This window comes from Oncorhynchus nerka, linkage group LG15, assembly GCF_034236695.1.
Source record: "Oncorhynchus nerka isolate Pitt River linkage group LG15, Oner_Uvic_2.0, whole genome shotgun sequence".
Classification (NCBI taxonomy): domain Eukaryota; kingdom Metazoa; phylum Chordata; class Actinopteri; order Salmoniformes; family Salmonidae; genus Oncorhynchus; species Oncorhynchus nerka.
In genome coordinates, this window is record NC_088410.1 from 34,180,555 (window position 1) to 34,202,713 (window position 22,159).

At 44.0% G+C, this 22,159-nt stretch overlaps 1 protein-coding gene across 2 annotated transcripts in view; it reads right to left on the minus strand.

Moving 5' to 3' along the window:
* The window catches only part of LOC115142472 (rab11 family-interacting protein 4A-like), an 87,972-nt gene extending 66,947 nt beyond the window's left edge, over positions 1 to 21,025 (minus strand). The window contains exons 1-3 of one of the 2 annotated variants that reach the window (XM_029681973.2): positions 20,843 to 21,025; positions 14,726 to 14,813; positions 12,628 to 12,713 (exon numbers count right to left, since the gene is read on the minus strand). In XM_029681973.2, the coding sequence (XP_029537833.1) occupies positions 12,628 to 12,713; positions 14,726 to 14,813; positions 20,843 to 20,992 (324 nt within the window). In that variant the 5' untranslated portion in view covers positions 20,993 to 21,025. Of the gene's footprint in view, positions 1 to 12,627; positions 12,879 to 14,725; positions 14,814 to 20,842 lie in introns of those variants that run through there. The other variant, XM_065001525.1, reaches the window with a different exon arrangement.
* Positions 21,026 to 22,159: the final 1,134 nt, after the last annotated feature.

Here is a 22,159-nt window from a genome sequence, read left to right on the forward strand (position 1 = left end):
TAGTAAAATGCTCCAATCATGTGTTCCGGTAGTATAATATTTCAGAATAAATCGGTAGGATAATTGGTTCCTTTGAGCACCAGTACCAATACCAGCGACAGTCAGTAAGAAGGTTAGAGACCTAACCAATCAAATTACCCTTGACAATTAAAAAAAAATTGTTTTACCTTTATTTAACTAGGCAAGTCAGTTAAGAACAAATTCTTATTTTCAATGACAGCCTAGGGGCAGAATGACAGATTTGTACCTTGTCAGCTCGGGGGTTTGAACTTGCAACCTTCCGGTTACTAGTCCAACGCTCTAACCACTAGGCTACCCTGCCGCCCCAAATAGCGACATAGGAGTCACTCAGAGTGCAACACGTGGAAGGGAATCTCCAGTGCACTCTTCCAATGGTTAACAGACATGTCACTAATAAATAGAATCCTCCATTCAGGAGGAAAATTATTAGAATCATTAACCACGATCACACCACGTACGACTGGTCCAATACTTAGAGAGCACTTCCGTCGTGAGGTTAGCTCCTCCGTGGATAACATAGCTATGGCTGGTAGTAAAAACTACTACAGACTCCCTTGACACCAATTCTGACTGACCTCCAGGCATTGACCTGAAAATTACCTGACTACGTCAGATTCTGAACGAGTTGTAATCTGCCAGGATACTTGGTTTTCTTCCCTTGGCATGTGCGCTTGTGTAAGCATAAACGCACATACACAACGAAACATCCAATTAGGATTTATGCAAGGATCACTTAAGGGTCCAAGCAAAATACCAGCCTTAGTAAAGTTGAACATTTACTTCTAGGCCTTCGACTCTACAGCACTCACCAGTTTTCTTCCCAGAAGTCCATAGGTCATCCCTGTAGACTGCCCAAAACTAGTGCCTTACAGCTGTAAACTTATCATATAGTTCTCAACTTAGGATAGTGCCTAAGCAACACACCAAGTAGGAAAACCCTAGATATGGCATTAGAGACAATGACATGATAGTCATTTTGCCAGAACATTGGACGTATATAGAATACAGTCCAATTAGATGATTTTTTGTGAGAACTATATTTTGTATATCTTTTGTTTATGCTTTCATTCCTTTTCGGTTCAGTTCCTGTGACACTTAGGAAGTGATAGAGCCATAAACAAAGTCCCTATACAACCATCACTTAGTGCCACAACGCCGCTCATTGGGGAATGAATGTAATTATATATATTTCATGAGTGTGTGTACGTTGTTAACATCTGCTTAAGTTACTGCCCAGATCTTCCAGACTACGGGTCCGGAACGGCGACCCCAAATCCGGACACCTACAGCCCATCCTTGTGGCGGCATGCCCCGCTGTCAGGGAGCCTACCAAGGTAAACCACCAGAGGGGGGCTACCAGGGAACCTACCAAGGTACATCACTAGAAGGGACCGCAACGGCGATCACCAACCGGACATCAACTGCCATCCTTGTGGTGGACAGCTCCGCTTTCAGAGAACGATGATCAACGATGATCTACCGTGTTCATAATTTTATGTTGATTTGTAACTTGCAGGACAAACAAGATCCAAACCACCAGGGGGGGTATGTCATGACGTTGGCCTCTTTGGGTATAGCAAGCTCCATCCCCCTCTCCCTACCTCCCCTTTATCTCCTTCAACTAGGTTTCGGTGGTCAGAGAGACGTCGTAAATTCCTGAGGATCTCCTCATGGACACACAGTATAGAGAGAGTACATTTTCATAGAGAACAAAGCAATTCCTTCCACTTCACAGAACTTGAAGTACGAACACATTTCATGTTCTGGAGAAAGTCTAAAAGATCGGTGAAGAATCCAGCTACGAACTGGTCCGTTTGTCACAACTTGGGGAAGCTCATGGGAGACGGTGTGGCCACATTACCATAACGCTGTTTATATAATAGCCTCAGATATGAGGTTTACATCTAATTGTTGTATAAGATGAATTAGTGAGTATGATACTGTTTGTATAATTGTGTAATATGATTTTGGACGGTTTAATGAAGAAAAATACAATTCCCTTTTGATTTGAACTAATTCAGAGGACCGCCCCTGAGCCCAGTTAGGGTCAGGCCTCCTGGGACAGTCCTTTTTCGGCCCTTCCGAATAAACCCCCACTCGGGTTTTTAATCAGGAGACCGAGCTTACCTCAATTACGAGATGGCTAAAGGTTGCAGACCATGTTTTTCTCCATTAGGAGGACAAAGGTTGTAGACCTTTGTTGAATCTTTTAACCATACCACGTGGTTAAACTCTTAGACTATCGATACCGACAGAATAAGAACAAGTCTTTGATATTAATTACTAGTCTGCAGCTAGGAATTCGGTATCATTGAATGCGAAGAACGACAACCGCCGAAACATCCACTCTATAACGAAACGAATGAATGTCACTCTGAACTATCCACTATAACCACGAGAGAGAGAGAGAGGGAAAGAGACAGACAATTCTACAAAAGAAATGAACTTTTCACCAGCGATCAAGACGACACACTGAGCGTAAATGTATATATTGATTGCAATTGTTCCCGAATGAGTGAGCGTTCATGTGCAAAGGATTAGCATTTCAATTGTTATAATTATCACTTTGTAGTGACTTCTTAGTCGACCCCCACTTCTCCTTTTGTCTAACAAGCCGCCATGCCGGTTTAGCCCACTAGGGCACATTCTCATTTCATGTAACCACATTTACCTTGTTTGTTTGTTTGTTTATGCATTTCTGTGAACTTAGTTCGTAATAAATAAATGATTTAAGACAATTGATGTATGGATGACTCATAGTAAAGACTGGGTTCGTGCAGATAACCAACAATTTACGACGTTTGCAATGAGACTAACGTGAGGTAAAGTAAATAATTAATTAATTCGAAGACTAATTGATCAGATAAAATATCTGAAAAGTTATTTTAGGAAATTATAACTTTGTAATCTGAATATTTCTCCTTGGTTCCCCTGACTTCCTAGTAATTACTGTTACATGATTAATCAGTCTAATCGCGTAATAACTAATTACAGAGAATCTTTGATAAAAACTATCAGTCTTCAGTTAATGATAGTAAAGACACGACAACAGGGAATAGGAAAAAGTAGTGTACTAAACAGGGAATATGGGAATTATGGAGATCACAACATCCCAGATGCATGCTGATCATCAGTAGTTGTGGGCTGGGATAGCAATGTGAGTGATGTCGTATGTGTGGGCTGTGATAGCAGGATGAGTGATGTGGTATGTGTGGGCTGTGATAGCAGTGTGAATGATGCGGTATGTGTGGGCTGTGATAGCAGGGTGAGTGATGTGGTATGTGTGGGCTGTGATAGCAATGTGAGTGATGTCGTATGTGTGGGCTGTGATAGCAATGTGAGTGATGTTGTATGTGTGGGCTGTGATAGCAATGTGAGTGATGTCGTATGTGTGGGCTGTGATAGCAGGGTGAGCGGTGTGGTATGTGTGGGCTGTGATAGCAGTGTGAATGATGCGGTATGTGTGGGCTGTGATAGCAGGGCGAGTGATGTGGTATGTGTGGGCTGTGATAGCAGGGTGAGCGGTGTGGTATGTGTGGGCTGTGATAGCAATGTGAGTGATGTGGTATGTGTGGGCTGTGATAGCAATGTGAGTGATGTGGTATGTGTGGGCTGTGATAGCAATATGAGTGATGTGGTCTGTGTGGGCTGTGATAGCAGGGTGAGCGGTGTGGTATGTGTGGGCTGTGATAGCAATGTGAGTGATGTGGTATGTGTGGGCTGTGATAGCAGGGTGAGTGGTGTGGTATGTGTGGGCTGTGATAGCAGGGTGAGTGGTGTGGTATGTGTGGGCTGTGATAGCAAGGTGAGTGATGTGGTATGTATGGGCTGTGATAGCAGGGTGAGTGGTGTGGTATGTGTGGGCTATAATAGCAGGGTGAGCGGTGTGGTATGTGTGTGCTGTGATAGCAATGTGAGTGATGTGGTATGTATGGGCTGTGATAGCAGGGTGAGTGGTGTGGTATGTGTGGGCTGTGATAGCAGGGTGAGTGATGTGGTATGTGTGGGCTGTGATAGCAGGGTGAGTGATGTGGTATGTGTGGGCTGTGATATCAATGTGAGTGATGTGGTATGTGTGGGCTGTGATAGCAGGGTGAGTGGTGTGGTATGTGTGGGCTGTGATAGCAGGGTGAGTGGTGTGGTATGTGTGGGCTGTGATAGCAGGGTGAGTGGTGTGGTATGTGTGGGCTGTGATAGCAAGGTGAGTGGTGTGGTATGTGTGGGCTGTGATAGCAGGGTGAGTAATGTGTGCTGCTAGTCAGTCTGGGTTGCTGTGACTATGGTGTCATTATATATCACAACATCCCAGATGCATGCTGATCATCAGTAGTTGTGGGCTGGGATAGCAATGTGAGTGATGTCGTATGTGTGGGCTGTGATAGCAGGATGAGTGATGTGGTATGTGTGGGCTGTGATAGCAGTGTGAATGATGCGGTATGTGTGGGCTGTGATAGCAGGGTGAGTGATGTGGTATGTGTGGGCTGTGATAGCAATGTGAGTGATGTCGTATGTGTGGGCTGTGATAGCAATGTGAGTGATGTTGTATGTGTGGGCTGTGATAGCAATGTGAGTGATGTCGTATGTGTGGGCTGTGATAGCAGGGTGAGCGGTGTGGTATGTGTGGGCTGTGATAGCAGTGTGAATGATGCGGTATGTGTGGGCTGTGATAGCAGGGCGAGTGATGTGGTATGTGTGGGCTGTGATAGCAGGGTGAGCGGTGTGGTATGTGTGGGCTGTGATAGCAATGTGAGTGATGTGGTATGTGTGGGCTGTGATAGCAATGTGAGTGATGTGGTATGTGTGGGCTGTGATAGCAAGGTGAGTGGTGTGGTATGTGTGGGCTGTGATAGCAGGGTGAGTAATGTGTGCTGCTAGTCAGTCTGGGTTGCTGTGACTATGGTGTCATTATATGAGATGGCAGAAATGCTACAGTATCTTTCCAAATGATATGTGTGGGCTTATGTGAAATCAGTCAATCAGGCACTCGTAATGATGATCATTTGAATCATCCAGAATATTTGTAACAAGCTAAGGCAATGACTGGTACTACATATGGTTACAGTGACTTAACATCAACCTCTTTAAAGATCTCGAACCATCTATACGTAGACAGAAGAAGACCATTGCTTGAGTTATTCCATTGACTGCACAATTCTGAAGAACTATGGATCCCTAAAAGCTATTATGATTGAGATGAATAATAGGATCTCTATGGCTATTATGACAAGCCATAAGTCTGCAGCACAGCATTCTCAATACGGTTCCATCTCCGCACGCTTCCTTCACTCATCTAGATGAGTGTGTTTCGCACAGTATGCTTCAGCAGTGCCCACACAGTAAATATCCCTTCTCTCTCTCTCTCCCTTTTCTCTGTATTTCTCTCTCTCTCTCTCTGTATGTCTCTCTCTCTCTATTTCTACTGCCCCCTCTCCATATCGCTTTATTTATCTTCTCCCTCTGTCTCTCTCTCTCTTTCTGTCTTCTTAAATTCGAGCATGAAATGACTGCAGTGGCTGACAGTGTATAGTCCTCCCTCGAATGCTAACATGGATAGAGGGATGAGAAAAAGAGAGGAAAAGGGTGAGAGAGAAAGCACCCTGCAAGGAGAGCGAGAGAGAGAGAGAAAGAGACATAGAGAGAGACCGACCGACCAACCAACCGATTTAGAGAGTGAGTGTAAGCACACGAGAGAGATGGTGCAAGAGAATGAAAGAACAGAGAGGGGGGGGGGGGCGAGATAACATAGTTAATTTCAGAGCTGGTTTTGGGAGCTCCCTCACACACTGTTCTGCTCTGATGTTGAATCACGAAGCTTGTCTGGTGCTCTGGGAACGGAGAGATAAGATGCAAAGTTATGAAAAGATTTAAACAAAATTAAGAGAATAGAGAGACTAGATGAGTTCGACAGGGACAGGCGATTAAGGTGAGTAAACCCTGGTGAATTGCCTGGCCTGTCGGCACCAGAACAGTTAACTAACATGTCTCTTAAACTTCTCTATGCACCAACACAATGAACGTAGCCTACAGTATAAGTCTGGGGTAACTCATTGTTTGTGACAGAGTCTTGCAGTACAGACTACATTGAAGATTACGAGCCGCCATTTAGAGTCACTAGTCACTGTTTTAGTGAGCCTACAGCCACCCAGGGATGGGGAGTAACGGATAACAAAAAAAAACTGTAACTGTAGTTACGTTACCAGCAAAAATATTGTAATCAGATTACAGATACTTTTGAAAAACTAGATGATTACTTCTAGGACTACTATTAAAACCAGAGAGGATGCTTGCGAAACCTTTCTTGACACCTTTCTGCTTTCTCAATGACATTCATGCGGATCCCTGCCTATGGAATAAATGTTTGTGCTCAATACTGTCAAAGGAATTTAATTTAAGAAGACAACGAGTGGGGCTTTTATTTTCTTCATGGGCGATTTTTCGATAGTGCTCAAAGCATGCCATTCCAAGAGCAACATTTCTTTGTCAACTTCTTTTTGACATCAAAATCAAAAACAACAGATTAGGCTGATTAGTCCTTAGTTTCTGGGTTGTGCTCAGGTAAAACAATTTGGCTAATCTAGATTCCCATATTTCCAAGTCCTATTCCTGAAGATCAAGGGGTATTACATTAATTGGAATGGCTAGAAATCTGACAGGCTCTGTTTTTATTTATTTAAAAGATATAGATTATTTTTCTTCCATACTGATCTCGACTAACCATGTCTGTATGGATCTCGCTTTGTGCACGGGGCTATTGTCATGCGGAAACAGGAAAGGGCCTTCCCAAAACTATTGCCACGAAGGTGGAAGCACAGAATCGTCTAGAATGTCATTGTATGCTGTAGCGTTAAGATTTCCCTTCACTGGAACTAAGGGCCCTAGACCGAACCATGAAGAAGACCGAACCTAGACTATTATTCCTGCTCCACCAAACTTTACAGTTGGCACTATGCCTTCGGGCAGGTAGCGTCCTCCGCGCATCCACCAAACCCAGATTCGTCCGTCGGACTCCAGAGAACGCGTATCCACTGCTCCAGAGTTCAATGGCGGCGAGCTTTACACCAATCCAGTCGACGCTTGGCATTGCGCAAGGTGAACTTAGGCTTGTGTGCGGCTGCTCGGCCATGGAAACCCATTTCATGAAGCTCCCGACAAACATTGAAAGTCACTGAGCTCTTCAGTAAGACCATTCTACTGCCAATGTTTGTCTATGGAGATTACATAGCTGTGTGCTCGATTTTATACACCTGTCAGCAACGGGTGTGGCTGAAATGGCCAAATCCACTAATTTGAAGGGGTGTCCACATTTTTGTGAATATATAGCGTATGTAAACTCTAACATTGATTTATCCTGCAATAGATGTCATTCAAATGGTAATATACATTTTTGTCTTCTTCTAATGCCTCTTAAGCAGGTTGACGTTTATTGGGATTCGTTTTGTCCTTGAGGCAGAACTGAGCAATTTCCACTGTAAACATGTATGAAAACATAAATTTGCTTTTTGGTCTTATTTAAGGTAGAGTTAGGCATTTGGGTTAGCAGTGTGGTTAAGGTTAGGGTTAATATTAAGGTTAGGGTTAGGCATTTGGGTTAGCAGTGTGGTTAAGTTTAGGGTTTGGTTAGGGTTATCCAAAATTAAATCTAGAATCGCCTTCCTATTTTGTAACAAAGCCTCCCTCACTCACGCCGCCAAACATACCACAATATGTTCCTACCGATCCTCGACTTTGGCGATATACAAAACAGCTTCCAATACTCTACTCAGCAAACTGGACGCAGTCTATCACAGTGCCATCCGTTTTGTCACCAAAGCCCCTTATACCACCCACCACTGCGACCTGTATGCTCTAGTCGGCTGGCCCTCGCAACATATTCGTCGCCAGACCCACTGGCTCCAGGTCATCTAAGTCTATGCTAGGTAAAGCTCCGCCTTATCTCAGCTCACTGGTCACGATAACAACACCCACCCGTAGCACGCGCTCCAGCAGGTACATCTCACTGATCATCCCCAAAGCCAACACCTCCTTTGGCCGCCTTTCCTTCCAGTTCTCTGCTGCCAATGACTGGAACGAATTGCAAAAATCGCTGAAGCTGGAGACTTATATTTCGCTCACTAACTTTAAACATCAGCTATCTGAGCAGCTAAACGATCGCTACAGCTGTACATAGCCCATCCGTAAATAGCCCACCCAATCTACCTACCTCATCCCCGTATTGATTTGATTTACTTTTCTGCTCTTTTGCACACCAGTATTTCTTCTTGCACATCATCATCTGCTCATCTATCACTCCAGTGTTAATTTGCTCAATTGTAATTACTCCGTTACTATGGCCTATTTATTGCCTTACCTCCTCATGCCATTTGCACACACTGTATATAGACTTATATATTTTTTTCTATTGTGTTATTGACTGTACGCTTGTTTATTCCATGTGTAACTCTGTGTTGTTTGTGTCGCACTGCTTGGCTTTATCTTGGCCAGGTCACAGTTGTAAATGAGAACTTGTTCACAACTAGCCTGCCTGGTTAAAAAAAGGTGAAATATAAAAAGGTTTCAAATCAGATTTTATTACTATGTGGCTGTGCCAGCTACTAACCTTCGCCTCTTAATGGGAGAGTTCCATGCTACTCTTCTAGCATGATAATTCCAAAATGGAGTTCATTGCTAATCTGTTAGCATGCTAACTGCACTGGTGGAATGTCAGTGTAATCCATGCAGTTCTAATGAGGACAAGTGTTTTAAGGCAGAGAGGGATATCTCAGCTCAGTGTGGCTCAGAGTCAGTACCAGTAAGAGGTTTGTAGGGTGGATTATTTTGGGAGGACTGAAGTGGGTCTCTGGGGGATGTAAGTCTCCAGTTTGTTCATGTTTTAAGAACCAATCATGATTGATCTACCCTCAGAACACAGTTGACTCCTTAAAACACCAACAAGCTTGATCCCTACTCCCTATGCTTCAGAAGTTTGCAGTTCCATGAACTTTGTTCACTTTATTAGCCATTTTCATTCATTAGTTTGACTTATATTGAGCTATTGAATAGAGACTGACATTTTCAATGCTACTGACTCGGATGACACGGAATGACCAGACACATAGAGCTACATCATAAACTATGACGTCTAATAGTGTAGAAATGTCTGATATGCGATGCTACGTGGGTACAATACTCAACGTTGTACTAGCTCCTATATACCAGTGGCAGTTTTAAACTTCAACAGGAGTGGTGGTAGACATGACTCTGTTGTTGTTACCCTGCTAGTGCCACTGTGTAGGGGATCCCACTCTTTTGCTCCCACTCTAGTTGCTCTGACCTGATTCTGTAAACCAGGCTTGGCAATTACAGGAGCCTGTTTTCCTTCGGATCTGCTATCTCTCTTCCCCTACCTCCCTGGTGCTGCACATCTAGACCAAGCTCTCATCACACACACTCACACAGTCTTTATCGCTCTCTCCTCCCCTGCAATGCTCAGTGCACCAGCTTCATCTGTCTCTGATACCTGCCAAAACTAATTCCCCCAGCCTTCCCCCTCTGTGAGTGTGTGTGTGTGTGTCTATGTGCACTCGCTCAGCACATGATCCATTTTAGTGAACAGGCAAATAAATCCTGTGTACCTCCTCTTACACTAATGAGACAGATCACACACTTATCCTCCTCCTCATATCTCTCTCTCTTTGTTTCTCTCTATCACCTCTAGAGGCTGCACTGGAGCACAGCGATTCTGAGATTCCTCTGTCTCCTCACAATGGCAACCAAGTTTTCCCTCCACAAACCTCTTTAGTCCAGAGAGCTCAGCTGGAACACTGGATAACAACCCCACTGTCCCAGAAAACTACACTCTCCCACCCAAACTAACCCCCAAAACATCAATACAAAAAACAATGTACACTATCTTGATCCTCAAGAGAAAAGCTATTCACAATGTACTTACAAATAGTTCCAAACTTGTCCTGCGACTGTATATACGTTCAGCTAAAAGGTACATTCCCTGTTCACCACAGCTACCTGTGCCTATACCTGGTATGAGACACCCAACCTCTCCCAGCATCTAGTGCAACAGGTTGAGTAGACACTAGAGGAGGGAGAAGTGAACGGGATCAATTATACATGACCATCTGGTTGCAAGTCAGCCCCTGGAACTGGAACCATCTTTATCTAGGACCAGGCCGACTCACACACACACACACGCACCTACACACACACATACACGTTCACGCACACATTGAGTGTAGGGTAGTAAGGGAACTCTGTGTGTCTCTATAAGTTGGGCCCCGCACCATTCCACCCATGGCCATGGTGATGACATTTTTCTCTTTGGAACCTGGTACAAACAGCAAACTATTCACATGTATTAGGTCAGCTGTAAATCAACCAGACACTATAGCCTCTGTGAGTGTGTGTGTTGGATTTATAGCTTCAACTGTATGGGGGAATTGAGTCAACTTCAGTTTAACTACTACATATACCACCACCAAGGTCATACAGTTCCATTGCCTTGTGAATGAGACTACCTGAGTTCAATGACATTTCCAGTGAAGACGAGAGAGGCATTTTGTAATGTCAGAGTCACTTTACAAAAGCTATTTCATTGACTGCAGGTGACGGCTATGTATTCAATTACAGGCTTTGTATATATTTCAAGAGTATATATATATATATATTTTTCATGCTGTCCCTAGGAGGGGTGCGTCACTTGAGTGGGTTGAGTCACTGGCGTGATCTTCCTGTCTGGGTTGGCGCCCCCCTTGGGTTGTGCCGTGACGGAGATCTTTGTGGGCTATACTCGGCCTTGTCTCAGGATGGTAAGTTGGAGGTTGAAGATATCCCTCTAGTGGTGTGGGGGCTGTGCTTTGGCAAAGTGGGTGGGGTTATATCCTTCCTGTTTGGCCCTGTCTGGGGGTATCATCGGATGGGGCCACAGTGTCTCCTGACCCCTCCTGTCTCAGCCTCCAGTATTTATGCTGCAGTAGTTTATGTGTCGGGGGGCTAGGGTCAGTTTGTTATATCTGGGGTATTTCTCCTGTCTTATCCGGTGTCCTGTGTGAATTTAAGTATGCTCTCTCTAATTCTCTCTTTCTCTCTCTCGGAGGACCTGAGCCCTAGGACCATGCCTCAGGACTACTTGGCATGATGACTCCTTGCTGTCCCCAGTCCACCTGGCCGTGCTGCTGCTCCAGTTTCAACTGTTCTGCCTGCGGCTATGGAACCCTGACCTGTTCACCGGACGTGCTACCTGTCCCGGACCTGCCGTTTTCAACTCTCTAGAGACAGCAGGGGAGGTAGAGATACTCTTAATGATCGGCTATGAAAAGCCAACTGACAATTACCCCTGAGGTGCTGACTTGCTGCACCCTCGACAACTACTGTGATTATTATTATTTGACCATGCTGGTCATTTATGAACATTTGAACATCTTGGCCATGTTCTGTTATAATCTCCACCCGGCACAGCCAGAAGAGGACTGGCCGTCCCTCATAGCCTGGTCCCTCTCTAGGTTTCTTCCTAGGTTTTGGCCTTTCTAGGGAGTTTTTCCTAGCCACCGTGCTTCTACACCTGCATTCCTTGCTGTTTGGGGTTTTAGGCTGGGTGTCTGTACAGCACTTTGAGATATCAGCTGATGTAAGAAGGGCTATATAAATACATTTGATTTGATATATTTCTCCATGTGGATAAAGCATTTGCAGCAGAAGCCTTGGAAGAAAAAAACGCTCTCAATCGGGGTACTCACAGAGGGCTTATATAAAAGGATACACTGACATACACTGGCACAATTGAAAACAGAAACGCAAAACATTCACTAGTAAATACCCACTGACATTAAATCAATGCTTCAACATTGCTTACATAAACAGAGAGACCCCCTGGTCTAGTGTCGTGGTATAAATCGTTACCACACCATATCCTGTTTCCCCAGAGATGACCCGATGAGTGGGACATTACAATGACACATCCTGTAACACCTAATATGGGGATCTTCCTCTCCAATGCAGACCTTGGTTCAAATACTATTTGAAATCTTTCAAATACATTGAGCGATTGCTCTAGCCTGCCTAGAGTGCCAGATGGAAATGATTCTAAATAATATTTTAACCCAGGTCTGCTCCAGTGTGGTGAAAGCTTGGGCGGCATCACTTGGGAACAATGTTATAGACTCTGTACACCCCTCCATGACATAATAAGCCAATTATCTTAGTTTACTGACCTTAAATGAGAGAGAAGCGTGAAACAAAGGCCATGTCTACAGAATGGGGCTGGGCTGGAGAGAATCTGGGCCAGCTACTGTTACTACTCTTTGGCAATGGAATGGATAAAGTACGCCACCCTCTGGTCACATGAGGTACTTACGCTGAAAAATTGTACTCTGTAATTACACAAACATGTTATGCAATTTAAGGGAGAGTGCAGGGAGAGAAAAGACAGTGTAAAAATTTAACCACATTATGGGTCTGATTTGGGATGAAGGTCTTAGAAAGTCAAAGCTCCCATGTTACAAGAAAACAATATAGTTTGAGGGTTTCACATGACTTTTGACTTGGTAATGAAAAGAGGGGTGTACAACTATAGAGGCTGGCCTGGCGAAAGGGCACACACACACACACATTATGTACCTGGTAGTAGTAACCGTTGTCGGTCTCATAGGGACGCTGTGTGATACTGCGAGCTCCCAGTGTGGTCTTCAGGACCCCCTCACAGCCTGAAATAGAGAGGGGGAGAAGGTGTTCTATACATACTGTATAGAATAACATGATATTCTTTAACTCCCACTGTCAACTTGTCTCTCCATCCCTGGGTAGCTTTTCTTTCCATCAAATGAAATCCTTGATGTGAGACCTTGCTGTACTTGTTAGCCGTTAAATTAGCATAAAGTAATGAGACATCAAGACAGAAAGCAACTGCCACAGTTACATGAGGTAGACTAGTTGAGTTCACAATCCATTTCCTGTAAGTATTTAGGAAACGTGCACTTCTGCACGTGCACTTACTTTTCTCCTATCTATAATTCAACACACACATATTCACACAGACAGTGAGCCAACAGTGACACACGGGGGGCTGAAGGAGTTTGTTGGTATGAATTAATGATTGGTTGGGAGTAGGTTAGAAACGCAGTCTTCAGCTTTGTAAGAGGGAGACATGAGGGCTCAGCTTTAACTTGGAGTGGGAGTAGACTAGTAGCAGTTTAATCTGACTAAAACAGAGCCTTCAGTCCATCATCTGTGGTTCATCATCCTAAATTCACATTGGCACCTGACATGACACCACGCATGCACCGTATTAACAAGGCAAACTCCCTGTGCCCATACCCTGCCTTAGCATCACTGCACCATCTGTGGGTTGTGGATTTAGCCCCAGGCTGCAGTGGCTGAGCTGGGGCCAGAGTAGAGGCAGGTCACTGCTAAGCATGCACACCTGCAGTCATTCAATTACAATGGAGCTCTATGGGGGGAGCGTTAGATGTTAGCCGTTGACGTGTTTGGCCCCAACAATACACAACAACATCCTGGCAGGGCTGGTTCCCCACTCATGTGTCCTGGTTGGCTGGTTCCCCACTCACGTGTCCTGGTTGGCTGGTTCCCCACTCATGTGTCCTGGTTGGCTGGTTTCCCACTCATGTGTCCTGGTTGGTTGGTTCCCCACTCATGTGTCCTGGTTGGCTGGTTCCCCACTCATGTGTCCTGGTTGGCTGGTTCCCCACTCATGTGTCCTGGTTGGCTGGTTTCCCACTCATGTGTCCTGGTTGGTTGGTTCCCCACTCATGTGTCCTGGTTGGCTGGTTCCCCACTCATGTGTCCTGGTTGGCTGGTTCCCCACTCATGTGTCCTGGTTGGCTGGTTTCCCACTCATGTGTCCTGGTTGGTTGGTTCCCCACACATGTGTCCTGGTTGGCTGGTTCCCCACTCATGTGTCCTGGTTGGCTGGTGTCCACTCAAGTGTCCTGGTTGTTATAAACAAGCCTGGAGTGTGTAGCAGGGAAAAACAAACTAACCTGCTTTACAGGGACTCTCTCTCTCTAGACAGGCCAAAGAGGAGGCTGGTCGGTCAGTTAGAGCAGTTATGATGAGTTGGCAGAAACCAGCCTTGAGTGTGTAGCAGGGAAAAACAAACTGACCATAGTGAAGATGTTAAGATTCAATCATGGGCAGGACTTTCATAATGTTAGTGAATGACTCACATAGCCCAAAGCAGACTTTTTATTCTCTAAATTGTAGGGTTTCACTTTTGATTGACACTAACTCTCCAGCATCCTTTATGTCTCTCCACCTTCACTTTCTGATGCTGAGGCCATTGTAAATGCAATATTCGCGCCAAGTTGTACTTATTTCTGGCTGAGCTTTGATTGGTTCTCTCAGAAAAAAAATATTTTGGGGGTTTGAGCTAGACTACCTTCTTATGAAAAAGAGTACAATATTGTTTGAGCACAATACCATTTTGTAGGTAGGCTGTGTATGTATGAACATGTGACTCAACTCTACTCCATGGTAACTACATGGTAACTAGGCAGTAGGAGTTACCCATCCTCTTCAGTCCCAGCATCTATAACCTGAGTAGGAGGGTAATGGCAGAATAGTGTTGCTGAATGATGCTCTTCTGCCTCAGTGGGAAGACACCATATGCATGGATACACATGCACGCAGACACACACCAGTAAAACTGAATTATGCAGTTGCCGATGGTTGGCTCCCTGTCCATGCTTCTCATTCCTACCTTTGATAGCCAGCACTCCATGGCAGAAGTCCTTGAAGTTGATCCTGCCTTGAGCATTGGGGTCCAAGCATTTGGCCAACTTCTTCACCTGGAGAACATGGGACAGGCAACAAAACGGCTGAACAAAAACAATTTTGTGTGTGTGTGTGTGTGTGTGTGTGTGTGTGTGTGTGTGTGTGTGTGTGTGTGTGTGTGTGTGTGTGTGTGTGTGTGTGTGTGTGTGTGTGTGTGTGTGTGTGACCTGTAGCTGTGAGCCTCCCACCACCACCTGTTCTAACAGTCCCTCTCTGAATCACTACTGAGTCACTACAACACACCTCATGTTGTTATGACCTAGAGCTGAATTACGGCTCTTCACACATAGAGGATGTCACTCATATAGAGCACACATCATGAATGCATAAGACTGTGTGTGTGTGTGTGACAGACAAAATTATTTAAAAATCCAGAAAATCACATTGTAGGATTTTTAATGAATTGATTTGCAAATTATGGTGGAAAATAAGTATTCGGTCACCTACAAACAAGCAAGATTTCTGGCTCTCACAGACCTGTAACTTCTTCTTTAAGAGGCTCCTCTGTCCTCCACTCGTTACCTGTATTAATGGCACCTGTTTGAACTTGTTATCAGTATAAAAGACACCTGTCCACAACCTCAAACAGTCACACTCCAAACTCCACTATGGCCAAGACCAAAGAGCTGTCAAAGGACACCAGAAACAAAATTGTAGACCTGCACCAGGCTGGGAAGACTGAATCTGCAATAGGTAAGCAGCTTGGTTTGAAGAAATCAAATGTGGGAGCAATTATTAGGAAATGGAAGACATACAAGACCACTGATAATCTCCCTCGATCTGGGGCTCCACGCAAGATCTCACCCCGTGGGGTCAAAATGATCACAAGAACGGTGAGCAAAAATCCCAGAACCACACGGGGGGACCTAGTGAATGACCTGCAGAGAGCTTGGACCAAAGTAACAAAGCCTTCCATCAGTAACACACTACGCCGCCAGGGACTCAAATCCTGCAGTGCCAGACGTATACCCCTGCTTAAGCAAGTACATGTCCAGGCCCGTCTGAAGTTTGCATTTGGATGATCCAGAAGAAGATTGGGAGAATGTCATATGGTCAGATGAAACCAAAATATAACTTTTTGGTAAAAACTCAACTCGTCGTGTTTGGAGGACAAAGAATGCTGAGTTGCATCCAAAGAACACCATACCTACTGTGAAGCATGGGGTGGAAACATCATGCTTTGGGGCTGTTTTTCTGCAAAGGGACCAGGACGACTGATCCGTGTAAAGGAAAGAATGAATGGGGCCATGTATCGTGAGATTTTGAGTGAAAACCTCCTTCCATCAGCAAGGGCATTGAAGATGAAACGTGGCTGGGTCTTTCAGCATGACAATGATCCCAAACACACCGCCCGGGCAACGAAGGAGTGGCTTCGTAAGAAGCATTTCAAGGACCTGGAGTGGCCTAGCCTGTCTCCAGATCTCAACCCCATAGAAAATCTTTGGAGGGAGTTGAGTTGCCCAGCAACAGCCCCAAAACATCACTGTTCTAGAGGAGATCTGCATGGAGGAATGGGCCAAAATACCAGCAACAGTGTGTGAAAACCTTGTGAAGACTTCAGAAAACGTTTGACCTCTGTCATTGCCAACGAAGGGTATATAACAAAGTATTGAGAAACTTTTGTAATTGACCAAATACTTATTTTCCACCATAATTTGCAAATAAATCCATTAAAAATCCTACAATGTGATTTTCTGGATTTTTTTTCTCATTTTGTCTGTCATAGTTGAAGTGTACCTATGATGAAAATTACAGGCCTCTCTCATCTTTTTAAGTGGGAGAACTTGCACAATTGGTGGCTGACTAAATACTTTTTTGCCCCACTGTGTGTGTGTGTGTGTGTGTGTGTGTGTGTGTGTGTGTGTGTGTGTGTGTGTGTGTGTGTGTGTGTGTGCGATATCATAACTGCCATCGATAAGAGACATATTCATCGACCTGGCCAAGGCTTTCGACTCTGTCAATCACCACATTCTTATCGGCAGACTCAACAGAGCCAATTCTTCCTTTGGCCACCTTTCCTTACAGTTCTCTGCTGCCAATGACTGGAACGAACTGCAAAAATCACTGAAGCTGGAGACTCATATCTCCCTTACTAGCTTTAAGCACCAGCTGTCAGAGCAGCTCACAGATCACTGCACCTGTACATAGCCCATCTGTAAATAGCCCATCCAACTACCTCATCCCCATAATGTATTTATTTATTTCTTGCTCCTTTGCACCCCAGTATCTCTACTTGCACATTCATCTCCTGCACATCTACCATTCCAGTGTTTAATTGCTATATTGTAACTACTTCGCCATCATGGCCTATTTATTGCCTTATCTCCCTTATCCTACCTCATTTGCACACACTGTATATAGACTTTTTCTACTGTATGTTTGTTTATTCCATGTGTAACTCTGTGTTGTTGTATGTGTCAAACTGCTTTGCTTTATCTTGGCCAGGTCGCAGTTGTAAATGAGAACTTGTTCTCAACTAGTCTACCTGGTTAAATAAAAGTGAAATAAATAAAATAAATAAAAATACAGTTAATAAATAAAACCAGCCAATACCAGTCAGAGGTGAACTGGCAGATCTCGGTTGATGATCCTGTGTAATAGTCAACATGAAAGTGAGGAGGGGGAGACAGAGGGTGTATCTTACTGTAAACAGCCCATAGTACCGACCTGCACTCCCTGTGATGGAGGAAATGTATGCAACTCTGTAGCCGCTCCCACCATCAACCCACATCCACATCTTTCATGTGGGCTGAAGCAGAGACACAGGGGTACTGTACTGTGCTCATGAATTATGCATTTAATGCACTTTAGATGCTGCCTGCAACTCTTTCAACTCCTACTTTTAGACTGGGGCTGGTAAAACACTGTCATGAAATGGTAAATGCTGGGGATAGAGACCTGCTAGTGACTGAGAATGACTGTGTGAATACCAGAGAGATTGTGTGTGTGTGCGTGCTTGCGTATGCGTGTGTTTGTGTGTGTAAGTGTATGCTCGTACATTTGTGTGCGTGTGTCTGAAAATGTGGTGGGAGACAGTCCTTCAACAGACCACACACACATGATGGGTCCTCGCTCCCATCTGTCCAACCTCTGCTATACAGCTGTGCATCACCATCCCTCACTGTGTCAGCCAGCTGTCAGTCAAAACACACACCAGACGATTACGGCTCTAATGCCCTAGTTACTGTCGGCACGGCAACTGGGTCAACAGGAAAGTACTGGGTGAAATGAAGGCCATTGTGTTGGATGATTTGGACCAGTGAGTCTGAGTTTTTAGGAGATTAAATTCAGTTTTGCTGAATTAGGAGGAGCAGGGGATCAGTGTGACTGTGAATGGGTGGATAGAGGGAGTGGACAGGATAGGTCAGAATATGGGAGCAGTGAAAGGATGATGTTGAGGTTACGTGTTGCCAGTGGGACACTGAGAGGTCCAGACAGGTTTAATCTCATCTGCATCATGTTCTGTGTGCGTAACTCAAATCAAATCAAATGTATTCATATAGCCCTTTTTACATCAGCAGATGTCACAAAGTGTTTATACAGAAACCCAGCCTAAAACTCTAAACAGCAAGCAATGGAGATGTAGAAGCACAGTGGCTAGGAAAAGCTCCCTAGAAAGGCAGGAACCTAGGAAGAAACCTAGAGAGGAACCAGGCTCTGAGGGGTGGCCGGGTAGAGAGTATAAGAGTACATGGCCATTAAAGCCAAATCATTCTTCAAGATGTTCAAACTTTCATAGATGACCATCAGGGTCAAATAACAGAGTGGACCATTGTGGTCTAATAAAACTATTGAGAGAAGCTTTGGGGAAATTGTTTAGCTGAAAAGATTTAGCTTCATCGAGCTGCCTCTTTCTCAAATGCTCATTTAATTTTGAACTAAGGTAGTTCCAACATGAGAATTCAGTGTCCATATAGACCTATTCACTACATCTGCTGAGGAGAGTGTTGATGCTACATGCATAGTTGAACACCCACACTACCTACTATTAATAGCACCCCTTTTTAACCCCTATCCACATCATCAAGCGGTACCAGAGCGCCAAGTCTAGGTCCAAAAGGCTCCTGAACAGCTTCTACCCCCAAGCTATAAACTGCTGAATAATTAATCAAATGGACACCCGGACTATATACTATATACCCCCCCACCCCCCCACCCCTTTGTTTTTACACTGCTGCTGCTCGCTATGCATAGTCACTTTACCCGTACCTACATGTACAAATTACCGCAACTAACCTGTACCCCCACACATTTACTCGGTACTGGACCCCCTGTACATAGCCTCGTTATTGTTATGTCATTCTACTGTTACTTTTTATTTTTACTTTATTTTATTTAATAAATATTTTCTTAACTCTATTTCTTGAACTGCATTGTTGGTTAAGGGCTTGTAAATAAGTATTTCACGGTAAGGTCTACTACACCTGTTGTATTTGGCGCATTTTACAAATAAAATGTTATTTGATCCATTTGCCCACAGTCTATGCAAAGCATCCCAAAGGAACCAATCAGAGCTAATGTTCCTGAGAAGTGATAAGCAACAGAACACGGGGGAGCCAATCAACACTAATGTTCCAGCCCTGTGACATACATTGGAACACAAGGGACTTGTGTGAACAACAACCTATTTTTGGATGGGCCTTACTTCAGTGTCATTGTTAATTATTCAACAACAGTTAAAACATCAAGACCAAACTGGTATAATTTAGCCAATGACAAAGTCGGGAGTGTATGGGTTGTCCAATTAAAACTGGTCTGAGATCAGTTTATGCTTATCAACCTGTGGGAAGTTGAGTGCATCCATCCCCAACTCACACTCAGAACAGTAGGACACACTGCAGGACAGTGCACTCCTGTAGAGCTACGCAGATCTGCCTGTGCATGCACACTATGGCACCCTATTTTGACCAGGGGGACCAGGACCCACAGGGTTCTGGTCAAAAGTAGTGCACTATATAGGGAATAGGGTGCCATTTCGGACACAGCCTATGAATCATTCTTACTGGAAAAAGCCTGTATGGAGACAGGCAAAGTGGTCTATTACCAACCTAATTACATTTACAAAGATACAGAGCGCCAATTAAAATAGTTAATTGTTCACATAAAGAGTGCCAATTCATTGCACACAATTATTATTCAGACAGAGCAGGTCAGTGACGGGTTAGGATAAGATAAAGTCTCTTGGGTGCTTTGCGCTGTTTCTAGTCTAGGCTATATATCTGTTTCTGAATCTACAGAGGCAGGTCTATGCATGCTCGCTCCCTGCTCACACAATCACTCAGCCCAGTTCAGCAGAGCGCAGCCATGCCATGACAAATGGCAGAAGGCTTGTGTTAAGCCTAATTTATAACAGAGACAACTCCTTTACTAAAACAAACCTGTCTGCCTATGTTTATTACTATGTTGAGGCTGACACATTATATTAAATATCAAAAGGCTGATGCAATTGAGAGCTGTTGGCTATAGTCCATTAATACCGTCAGAAGAACACAATTAGCCTATTTTCCAGTCTCTCTCTCTCTCTCTCTCTCAGTAGTTGACCTAATTTCTCTACCACATAATAACACATTTGGACGAAAATTAGTTTCACTTTTTGGGGCAAAATTAGAGCCTGAATACAAGGAATGGGAGAGAAAGGCTGAATCAGATGATCTCACTGGAACGTGTTACTGTACTCTCCTCCACAGCCACACGGTGAACTAGTTCTAACGTTAACAGTTACTTGAAAATAAAATCTCACGTCTATCTTGTTTTTTAGCATCCAAGAAAATATACTTGTACAGGTGTAAGACACTTTGTTCAGCTTTTGGTACAAAGAGCCTGTTCCACTTTATGGTATAGGCTATATGTTCTGAATAGCCAAACATGAATGAATTAGTATATTGTAAGTAAATATCTATGCATGTGTAATAACATAGTCTACACAACATAAAACACAACAATAAACATAGAAACGAAGCCTTTAAACGTATAAACAAACGATACTGTAGCGCAACGTTACTCCATAAAACACCAGGTGATGCTTGATTGGCATTTATATTACCTCGTCTCCTTGGCCGAACTGTGAACCGAGGTTTACGAAATGCTCCACCCGAATATAACCATCCGAATCCTCGTCGCACACGTCGAACACCTCTTTGAGTTTCGTGAGGAACAGCAGGAGCTGCTCCGCGTCGGGAAGGACACTTTCCATCGGAAGTTTGTTGTCCTGAGGTTGAAAACCCGACTTGAACACCGGAGCAGAGGGCGCCACCCCCGAGGCGAGAACCACCGCTGCACTGGCGCGCCGGACAGCAGCATGTGCGTGACTTCACAAACTCAGTAGAGCGCGAGGACCACTGGATGCTGGGAGTTGGAAGAGATACACTAGCGCGAGCGGGAAAAACCCATAAACAGCAGCCAGGATTAAATGGATAAAAATATTATGAACATAACGGACGAATCATTGACTTGAATGGGGACAGCCGTCCTAGTCATTATAATTCCATGCATTTAATCCTATCCGATATGCGAAATCCAGAAGGATAATTTTTGATAAACTGGGAGTTGATGACAGGTAAGGTTGCCAACTTCGCCCAAACCTAATATACTGTTAAAAAATCACCACCTGAGGGCGAAGTTGTTCTAGACACATTTTTTTGTCCTGAATGAGCAGCCTACTGCACGTTTCAGTTTTTCAGATTTGGATGTCCACATAACATGCTCTTTATTGTAAATGTCTGCATATGATTATGTGAGAATGTCAGTGTTGTCCTGTGATATCTCTGTGTTCAGTACACTATAAAGCAGATACTATTCAATACATTTAATAGTAGGTCTAAACCACCTAAACCTCAATGTCTATGGTCCCCAATGGGTCTCTCCATACATTCTGCCCCATACTGACTGGTCTAGTCCGTGCATCTCCCAGAATCCACCCATACCCTGTCTGTTTGTGTTGATGGAATCAATACTGGAGTTCCTGTTCAGTGATACAAATAAGTGGCTTTTTAGCATTTTTTTTCACCCAGGCTCAGCCTTAAAGGTGTAGTCTTAAAAGAACAGTTTAGTATTTTGTTCATTAGTCCGCTGTTAGTGATAGCTCACCCAGATTACAAAATGGCATACAGGCTACTGGTTTCCTTATTGTTAGCAGTCTATGGACAAGGTATGACAGCAATCCATGCTTGGTTTTTGTTTACCTGGTGACTGTCTCCAAATCCTACATTTTTTTTGCATGTGTGGCACAAAGGTACTGATATTAGCATTGTTTTGTGCTTACTGACCAAATCATCCTAAAGTATCTCAAATTGATTGTGTAGCTCGGGGAAGTTACTATAGACGATTTGGACATGAAGCATGAAAAATGCTTATATCAGTA